The 10,551-nt window shown below is 40.5% G+C and overlaps 2 protein-coding genes across 2 annotated transcripts in view; both read left to right on the top strand.

Moving 5' to 3' along the window:
- LOC101986164 (leukocyte immunoglobulin-like receptor subfamily B member 3) overlaps positions 1-616 on the top strand; it is a 118,373-nt gene extending 117,757 nt beyond the window's left edge. Inside the window, 1 exon segment of the mRNA XM_026778466.1 lies at positions 216-616. Coding sequence (XP_026634267.1) covers positions 216-616 — 401 coding nt within the window.
- A 294-nt stretch (positions 617-910) lies between these two features.
- Positions 911-7,149, top strand: LOC101985878 (leukocyte immunoglobulin-like receptor subfamily B member 3). The gene is made up of 10 exons (XM_026778465.1): positions 911-1,109; positions 1,839-2,141; positions 2,690-3,046; positions 3,270-3,572; positions 4,678-4,797; positions 5,111-5,186; positions 5,267-5,304; positions 5,548-5,600; positions 6,808-6,948; positions 7,039-7,149. The coding sequence occupies exons 1-10, from the start codon at positions 911-913 to the stop codon at positions 7,147-7,149; spliced, it is 1,701 nt and encodes a 566-aa protein (XP_026634266.1).
- Positions 7,150-10,551: the final 3,402 nt, after the last annotated feature.

The raw sequence follows: 10,551 nt of genomic DNA, 5'->3' as shown, positions 1-10,551 counted from the left end.
TGATATTTCTGTTACTCTTACAACTCTGCTGTCAGGTCAGAAGGCAGTAACACACTGAAGCTGGTGGCAACTGCTGAGTGGATACACAGGAATCATATGGATCCCCAGATGAGACTTATTAGGAAAGGCTGTACTTGTATACCCACTCATTACTAAAGTCTTGGGGATAAGTCAGACTGTGAACCCATTTAATATTTTATGTGTATCTTTTCTAGGTTTCTACAAAAAACCCACCCTGAATGCACTGCCAAACCCTGTTGTAACTTTAGGATCATATGTGACTGCCTCATGTAGCTCAAATAATAATTATGATGGCTTCATTTTAATCAAGGAAAAGCAGTTCTTCAGCTTCATGGACTCACAACGTGTATATACTGGGCAGTCTTCAGCCAGTTTCCAAGTGGGTCCTATCACAATCAGCGAAAGATGGAGCTTAAGATGCTATGGCTATTATTCAAGAAACCCTCAGAGCTTGTCAGAAGGGAGTGACATCCTGGAGATTCTAGTCTCTGGTGAGGAAGCCCAAGCCTCTCTATTGATTGACAGGGAACCTGAAACAGGATTTCCCAGGGAGACCTTAATGTGTGATCAGCACAGGAAGAGTCAGACCCATTAGGCCACTGTTACAGCATGCAGACTGTGGGAGTCAAGACACAGAAAACAAAGAGTGGGGTTGTGAGAATGGAACCTGGGATGGTCAGGAGAGAGGCTGATATTCAGATAGTTCCATGTCTCCTTCTGTTATTCAAGGGTCATCTACAAAATTCACATTGCCCGTAACAACTGTTTAAAGTCCCACATCCCTCTTGCCTACTTCTTTGCAGGGACCCTCCAGAAACCCATGATCAGGGCTAAGCCAGGCTCTATGATCACCTTAGGGAATTCAGTGACAATATGGTGTGAGGGAAACATGGAAACCCAAATATGCTTCCTGCATAAAGAAGGACGCCCAGCACCTCAGGGCAGATTAACTGCACCAGTCACTGATCGCAAAGCAAATTTTTTCATCTCATCCATGACAGAGTATGATGCAGGGCGATATCGCTGTTATTGTTACAACTCTGCTGGGTGGACTCAGCCCAGTGACACCCTGGAGTTGGTGGTGACAGGTGAGTAGACACCGAGGGTCACAGTCTTCACAGTTTCCTGTGGGGGCCACTGCAAGTTCTGCTGCTGGTAGGGAAACGGCCAGCAGCAAGTGAGAAGAAAAACTCAGTTCAGGCTGGCATAGTAGTTGTTGGTTCACAAGCTAAAAAGTCTGATTCCACGTGATTTATTGTAAGCATATTTAAATGCAGTACAATTTTGAAGAAGAGATTCCTGATGTAATTGAAACTGCCATGAATAACTATGCACTATTACACCAAAACTCAACTCAAACACATGTGACCATGAGTATGGGTTCTATAGCTTAAGGGCCTTCAATCAGGTGCAGTCCCTGAGACAGTGTAGATATCAGCCGGCTATGAGGTACATGTGACATCTTCTCTAAGGATGGGCATTTTTAACTAAGAGAAAATGATAAAGTCTAGGGAGTAAGAGTCTAGGATAAACACTCTGGGGGACTTAGGTGGGTCTGGCTCTATAGATAGAAAGATCACCTAATTATTAAAAACCTCCACTCCTAGCTTCTTGATGGAAAACAGCTATTTATTTTCTCCATTGGACCATCATCCTGCATGAGCAACATTCCTGGTTTCTCCCACATTATTTGTCAGCATGAGTACATTGGGCCCTCTATATTTTCCCTCAGGAAATAATCTCTCAAACATTTTCGTTCACAGCCGACTTGCTGGAGACAAAGGTATCATTTCACAGACTGCATCCTTTTATCCTAGGTGTCCACCCTGTTAAACCTACTCTGTCAGTTTTTCCAAGTCCTGTGGTGACCTCAGGGGTGAACACGACCCTCCAATGTGTCTCATCCAAAGGATATGACTATTTCATTGTTACTGGGGAAGATCAGAATTTCTCCAGGTCCCTCAAGGCACAGTATAGACACACTGGACAATCCACAGCTCTGTTTCCTGAGATCCCTGTGGCATCCAGTAAGAGTCTGTCCTTTAGATGTTATGGATACTATACAAATGCCCCACAAGTGTGGTCAGAGGCCAGTGACCATCTGGAGATCCATGTCTCAGGTGAGGAAAAAGTTTCATTCACACAATTGTTTTCTGACATAAGAACCCTTTATCACCAGTTCTAGCCCCCTGAGGATGTTTCCAGTTATAATGGCTGAAGGGAGTTCTTGATTGTTATGACCCAGATCATGAGAGACCATGATACTGTCAGAGCAGGATATGAGGGTGATTTGTCTTAGTTAGGGTTTCTAGTGTTGCAATGGAATACCATAACAAAAAGCAAGTTGTACAAGAAAAGGTTTATTTGTATTAAAGCTTCACAGAACTGTTTATCCTCAAAGGAAATCAGTAGAGGAACTCAAACAGGGCAAGAACCCCAAGTCCTGGAGAGGTGCTGATTACTGGCTTGCTCAGCCTGCTTTAATATAAAACCCATGATCACAAGCCCAGAGATAGTACCACACACAATGGGCTAGGCCCTCATGTATCAGTCTCTACTTAACAAAATGTCATACAGGATGTGTAGCCTAATTTTGTGGAAGCTTTTTCTCAGCTGATGCTTCCTCTTCTCTAATGACTCTAGCTTGTGTCATTTCACACAAAACTAGCCAGCACAGGAATGTTTAGCAAGAGCCAGATGGATGACGTTTTACATATCCTTCTTGCAGGGTTATCCAAGAAGCCCTCCCTGCTGACCCAGCAAGGACCTGTCCTGGCCCCTGGAGAGGATCTGACCCTTCATTGTTGCTCAGACATGAGTTATGACAGATTTGCTCTGTCCAAGGAGGGTAGAAGTGACCTCCTACAGATGTCTGCCCATTTTACACAGGTGGAAGAGTCTCATGCAAACTTCACCTTAGGTTCTGTGAAATTCTCCACTGGTGGCCGGTATAGATGCCATGGTTCATACATCTCCTCTTCCAAGTGGTCAGCCCCAAGTGACCCTTTGGACATCCTGATCACAGGTGAGGAACATAGTGCATTCTCTCAGGGACCCAGACTCTGAACAGGCTCAGCTTTGGGGATGCCAGTGGTTGATGATCAAGATGATGAAGATTATCTCAGGAGGAATAGATCTTGGGATAGAGGAGTGGATGAATGGCATTCAGAGAAAACATAGAGACAAGGTAATGAATGAGGACCTCAGAACAATGACTATAACCCCTCACTCAGTCTTCCTCTCTCTAGGACAATTTCTTGTCACACCCAACCTCTCAGTGCATCCAGGCACCACCGTGTCCTCAGGAGAGAATGTGACCCTGCTGTGTCAATCATCAATCCCAATGGACAGTTTCTTTCTGTTCAAGAAGGGTGCATCCCATTTTTACATGCATCAACTATCAAAGTACCAAGATTCACAATATGAGGCAGAATTCCCCATGAGTGCTGAAATCTCAGCCCTTGGGGGCATCTATACATGCTTTGGTTCTAATAACTCGTCCCCTTACCTGTTGTCACACTCCAGTGTCCCTGTGGAGATCATAGTCTCAGGTGAGATGATTCTATAATGTGTGAGATCAGATGGTAATACTGAATACTTGACTGGGATGGGAATAGGGCTAATCATAAAGGGCTCCCTAGTCAATGATACAGAGGCAAACTGGAATTCCTCAAGTAATGCCCATTTCAACCTCTTCAGCAGGATTCAGAATGTTCAGGTAGGCAGCTGGAAGGTTATGGAGAGGGTTCAGTATAGACATAAGATTGAGAAGAGTTGAGATAATTAAACCAGGTTTTGATTGAATACATCCAATTGCTAACATTTTCCTGGGGGCCCCAAAGTACACACCATAGATTTTCCTGTCTAGGGAGATTTTTCTATACCAGAATGGGAAAACTCTCAGCACCTGTAAGTCTTCATTTACATACCAGCTTGTATGTTGACCAGAATACTGGAATTCAAGCAGTGAGCACAACATGATCTCTATAACCAAAAAGACTCACAGGCTAGGATGTAATAAAGTCATCCTAAAAAAGAGTTATAGTTGAGATTTTTCCTAGGAGAAGTATATAAATGAAGGCAGGATGTAACTTCCCATGATTTCCCTATCCCATCCATTCTTCACTTCACCCCATGGAGTCTGATTCAAACAAGTTATAGGGTAGTTACAGTCATTTCTGAGAGGTTCATATGGCCAAGCCCTTCTACTGTGTGATTCTACAAGTGTAAATAGAAGAGTCCTGGATAACATCTTAACTTATAGATGTTAAGTTTCTTTTAGTGCTGACTTTATCTGTGTCTTTCTCATAGGGAGAAATTCTCTAGAAACCACTTCTGCAATTGTCTTGCCCCATCTGACTCTGTGTTGGTGACATTGTGTAGGGGTATGTGACACAGGGAGTTCAGAGTACTCAGGCTCCTTCCTTACAGTTCATGCAGCTTAGTTTCGTGTAGGGAATAAGGTTGGAGGCTGGATTTTTTAGGTTAAATCACACAGCATTGTGCTCTCCTGCTCTGTGACCAGCAGGTAAACTGACTGGAGTAATGGGAGTCAGTCTCACATTGCATAGCTATGAGGGTAAGTGGTAGTGAATACAAAGAATCAGTATGGGCCTATCACACAGTTCCTCGTTCATTATGTGTCCTATATCCCAGGGCTGGCACGATATTCGAAGATTTTGATTGGAGTTTCTATGGGATTCCTCCTCCTGCTCTTCCTTCTTGCCCTCTTCCTTCTACTCAGACTGAGACACCAGAACAAATGCAGGAAGGGAGGTGAGTAGGGTGTGGGTGGTCTTGGTTTCAGGGAGAAGTGGGTACCCCCTATTGGATTTCCAAACAGGGGCTCAGTGCAGTCTTGGGAAAGCCCAGACAGTGACATGTCATCTTAGAAACACTTCTCTGAATCTCAAATCATCAATATGATCTTGAAACCTGTGAAATATCAGGTATCATGTGAGACATTCCATATCCTGGAACATATGAACACATACACATATGCAATGAGTTGTAAAGGTCCCTTCCTTCCTTGAAAGTGATAGGTAAGGATGCTACACCCTCTTGACTGAGACTCTTCTCTTTCTTGCAGTCCAAACAGAGACCAACTTGCAACATCCTGCAGAAGCTCCAGAGCCAGTGATCAGGGACAAAAGCATCCAGATGAGGTAACTCAAGGCTAGCAACCTAGACCTACAAAGCTTCCTGACTAACCTCACTGCCATTTGACATTCTCCTTTCTCCCCAGCTCTAGACCAACTGCTGGAATCCAGGAAGAAATCTTGTGTGAGACAAATATGGTCCCTGGGAGGGAGATATCTGAGATCTCAGCATTAGATGGATGGTAGAGGTTCTGGGTCAATTCTCTGAGCTAACAAGTCACTATGGACCTTTTCCCCCTCACTTATTATGGACCCTTCAACCACATTCCCTTTTCTCTGTTGCTGTCTGGGAGAGGCCGGGTAATTGGGGCAGTGAGAAGTCCCAGGAATTTGGCCACGGGAAGACCTGTGTGTTCTGTTATGACAGATGCTGCTGTGAAGGGCACAGAGATTACAGAGGATGTGAAGCTAGCCATTGTGGTAAGATTCTTTTCCTCAGTGCGATGAACTTATGACTCAGTTTACCCTGGGATCAATCACTGTCCTTTTTTCAGCCCTCAGAATTATGCACAGCTGGCTTCTTGATTCCAGAAGCCCCTGTCCTCTGTGTACTATGACATCCTCCTTGCTTTGTTTAGTTTTGAGCATATGACCCCTACATTGTGACTCCTCAGCATCAGACTGTTTACTAGCAACTTCCTGAGTCTCAAGACAATGTGAGTGTCTGAAGCTGTAGCTTAATGGTAATGTGATTACTTTGAATGCATAAGGCTTAATCTTTAGCAATAAAACTAATAAGTTAATGAACAAAACACAATAATATATAAGAACTCTGTACCTGACGATGTTTTTGTGTCCATGTGTATAAACACAGACTATGATAAAAGTCAACATTTGATGGCTTCTTTTATTTTCTGAGACTGAACCTCTGAATGACACTGGAGCTCATTGATTGGCTAGACCATTTGTATTGAACCTTGGGCACCATTCTATCTTCCCCAGTGCTTGGGTTCTAGGCATGTGCATTCTTGCTTGGCTTTTTAAAATTATGGGCACTGGGTAGCAAACTCGTTCAATAATGTTTGCTTAACAACCACTATGTGGCTTGACTCCTCTTCCTAGTTCCTGGATCTTATTCTTGACAAGGCTTACTGTGGGGATGGCAGATACAGCAGATAACAGAATTTCCCATTCACAAGGACAAACTCTTGGGTATAACAGAGAGAGTGAGCCTTGCAAATTTCTTGAGGGAAATGAATTAGAGGAAATTAGTTCAGGTTGATTTGATGATCTGATGGGAACAGATCATCAGTGTGAATTTTAAGGGAAGGCTGAAAAAAGCCTTCTGAGGAGAAGGCAGAGTGTAGAGGCTACTACAAATATGTGATGAACTAGCATCTCAGCACGATGTGGCAGGTGCATGTGTTATGTCAGAAGGAACATCCTCTTTCCAAATGTTGGAGCCCATTAAGTGAGGCCACCATCCAGGATAATACATCAGAAATTCAGGAAGGAAACTGTCAGGCACTTAGAGTCATTAGGAAGCTCCAGAAGACCCCACCAGCAATGGCATCATTTGAGTTAAATGTCTATAGTCTTACTCTCCTAATCCATGGAAATTGAGTGGGAGTAGAGCATCTGGGGTACCAGAATACATTTCCTGTGATTTCCTTTCTCTTTGTTGCAGAGCCAGCATAAGGAAGATCACCCCAAAGACTTATATGCCCAGGTTAAACCTTCCAGATTCAGAAGGGCAGAGCCTTTCTCTCCTTCCCTCATGCCAAAGGGATTACTAGAATCAAAGGACAGAAATGCAAAAGAAGACCAAGTAAGAGATGATCCAATGGGTCATAACCTCTCCAGACTCCCAATCTTCCAGTGCTGAATATAGAACTTACTCTACCTTCTCCCACTCCAGATTGCTGCAGTCAAGGAGCCCGATGAAGTGACCTATGCCCAACTGCACATCATGACTCCTAGACAGAGGCAGCAGAATGTCGCATCTCTCAGGCAGAAAAGTTCAACTTGAGACACTTCTCTGTTCTTTAAACATTCAGGGAGATCTAGTCTCTATATTCAATGGAGGAAAGAGTACTCAGGGATGTCAAAAAGTTATATCTGCCTCAGGTGAACAGCAATATTGCAAATGTAACTTGGGGATTTGGGCAACTTTGGGGACTCACCTGATTCTGAGACAGAGATGAGCCATGCCCCAAGCATTTTATAAATAAGACAAATACTTGGTCAATACTCAATAGATAAAATGAAAGATAATAGGAGTGAAGGAAGTTTCTGGGTTTTTCTGCTTTTCTTTGTTTTCTTTTTACTTTTGAGGCTATAATTGCAGCAATTCTTCCTTACCTTTCCTCCATACAGACATTCCCATAGACCCTTATAGACTCTCTTTTAAATTTATGACCCTTTTCATTAATCGCTATTGTATATGCATGTAAATATGTATACACAAAGTTCAAAAATATTTTCTCTGAATATATACCTTTGGTCAATTATACCTCAATAAAGCTGTAAATTGAATGATGTAATACCCATAGATCATTGTGCTATGAAAGTGGAAAATTCAGAACTAGTAGGAATAAGCACTAATAAGGGTCCCAAGCAGTGACTGGAAAGACCAGGGACAAGAACTAAAGAAAATAAAAGAAATAATTGGACCAGAGGTTCTTGAATAAGCCAATGTCTCATGCCAAGCAAATATACTAAGAACTACTCTGTCTTGTATACTATTTGCAATGGGAAAATGGTCAAGGTTAGCAGAGAGACAGTCATACAATATTTGAAAAGAGAACATGGAAAACCTCAAACATATTTCTAAGGATGATAACCATAACTAAGAAGGCAGAGTCCTGTCCTCAGAAGCTGCAACATCCACTCCTGGAAAACACTGGCCCAAACATTAGACTTTTCTCCAAGTCTGATCTTGGACAAGAACACAGAACTAAAGTTACCATTGTCCTTTCATCAGAGCTTCTTAGAAAGTCTTGGGTTATTATGATTTTCTGTACAGAACAGTAAATAGATCAAAAAAACTTTCTAAATCTATGACTTCATCATTACATTGAGAATATACAAAGAAAATAACAACACATTTCAAATTAGAAATAAGGATATAAATAATACACAAAGCATTTACCAGTTAATGCAGGGTGGAAATCCCAGCTAATTACAAGGCTGAAACAGGGGAAACATAGTTTATGCCTCTCTGATGTATATAACAATATGAGAGCAAAAATTGCATGCTGACATCGATTCTGTATGTTTCATAGATGGAGCCTTTTTAGTTCCTTACTACTATGTAAAGGCAGAAATAAAGAAAATAAAGACTTCCTAAAACTCTATAAAATTGGGTGTGAGACATACCCAAACCTGTCAGATACTATGACAGTGATGCTAATAGGGAAGTTCAGAGTATTAAATCCCTTCATAAAAAATTGCAGAGATCTCACATTAGTAACCTAACAGCACACCTGAAAGCTCTAGAACAAAAAGAAGCAAATATACCCAAGAGAAATGAAAGCACAAAATAGTCAAAACCAGGGGTGAAGTTAATAAAAAAAGAACACTGAGAAAACTACAAAGAATTAACCAAATAAAAGCTTAATCAATAAGATAGACACACCCTTATAAAAACTGATAAAAAGAAAGAGAAAATACCCAAATTACCAAAATCAGAAAAGAAAGACGTAACAACAGACATAAATATCACTAGCTCATACTTCAAAAACATGTACTTCACAAAATTGGGAAATCTAAAAGAAATGGGCAATTTTCTTGATAGATACCACTCAGCAATCTTAAATAAAGATCAGATAAACAAATCAAATAAACCTATAACTGATGTGGTATTCCCCTCTGTATGTTGTGAATACCATTGGTGAATAAAGAAATTTCCTTGAGCCTATAGCAGAGCAGGGTAGAACAGAGGAAGGGGAAAACTAAAGTGAGTACTAGGAGCAGGAAGGTGGCATTTGGAGAGAAGCCATGTAGCTCCGCCAGAGACAGGCACTGGTTGGAATCTTGCCAGTAAGCCATAGCCATGTGTCAATGCACAGATTACTAGAAATGGTTTAAATTAAGATGTAAGAGTTAGCCAGTAAGAAGATAGAGCTAATGGGCCAAGTGGTGATTTAATTAATAAAGTTTCTGTATGGTTATTTCTATTCCAGGTGGCCAGGATGAACAAACAGTCTCCTACTATATTCCCCCAGGGAAATACAATCAGTTATCAAAAGTCTCCCAACCAAAAAAAGAAAGAAAGAAAGCAAAAAAGAAAGAAAGAAAGAAAAAAAGAAAGAAAGAAAGAAAGAAAGAAAGAAAGAAAGAAAGAAAGAAAAAAAGAAAGAAAGAGAAAGCCAGGCCCTATGGTTCAGAGCATAATTCTCCAGACTTTCAGATAAGACTTAATGTCAATACTCTGCAAATTATTCTTCATAATAGAAACAGAAGAAACTTTGCAAAATTCATTTTATGAGGCCACAGTCATCCAAATATTAAGCCACACAAATACCCAACAAAGACAGATAATTACAGACCAATATTCCTCATTAACATAGATACAAATATATTCAAGAAAATAAAAGCTAAACTACAAAACACATCAGAAGATAATCCATCATGATCATGTAGGCTTCATTCTATTGATTCAGGGATGTTTCCATATATGAAAATCAGTCAGTATGATCCTGCATATGAACAAACTAAAAGAAAAGATATACTCATCTCGTTAGATGCTTCTAAAGGCTTTAATAAAATCCAACATCCCTTCATGATAAAGTCTTTGAAAGATGAAGGTTATAAATGACATACTTAAACATAATAAGGATAATATACAGCAAGCTTATAGTCAAAATCAAATTAAATGGAGAAAGCTCAAACAATTCCAATTAAATCAGGACTAAGACAAGGTCTACTCTATCCATATCTATTTAATGTAGTACTTGAAGTTCTATCCAGAGCAATAACACAACTAAAAGAGATCAAGTGATACAAATTGGAAATGAGAAAGTTAAATTCAAAATTTACAAATGTATACTATCATATGATAGTATATATAAGTGATACTAATCATTCTACCATGGAAGATCTACAGCTGATATACACTTTCAGTGAGGTGGAGGAACAAGTTTAAAAAGTTAGTATCTCTCCTATGTGCAAATGACAAACAGAATAAGAAAGAAACCAGGTTAAAAAAACAATAGCCACAAATAATAAAAAGTTTCTAGGAGTTGCATTAACCAAACAAGTGAAAGACCTGTATAATAACAAATAAGTCTTTGAAGAAGGACATTGAAGATATCAGAAGATAGAAAGATATACCATGTTCATGGATCTATAGAATTAACATAGCAAAGATGGTCATCCTATCAAAAGCAATGCAATGAATCAACACAATCTCCATTTAAATTCTAACACA

The sequence above is a fragment of the Microtus ochrogaster genome, unplaced genomic scaffold (genome assembly GCF_000317375.1).
Source record: "Microtus ochrogaster isolate Prairie Vole_2 unplaced genomic scaffold, MicOch1.0 UNK171, whole genome shotgun sequence".
Classification (NCBI taxonomy): domain Eukaryota; kingdom Metazoa; phylum Chordata; class Mammalia; order Rodentia; family Cricetidae; genus Microtus; species Microtus ochrogaster.
Note: the sequence above shows the minus strand (reverse complement) of the source record. Positions and strands in the feature narration are given on the sequence as shown.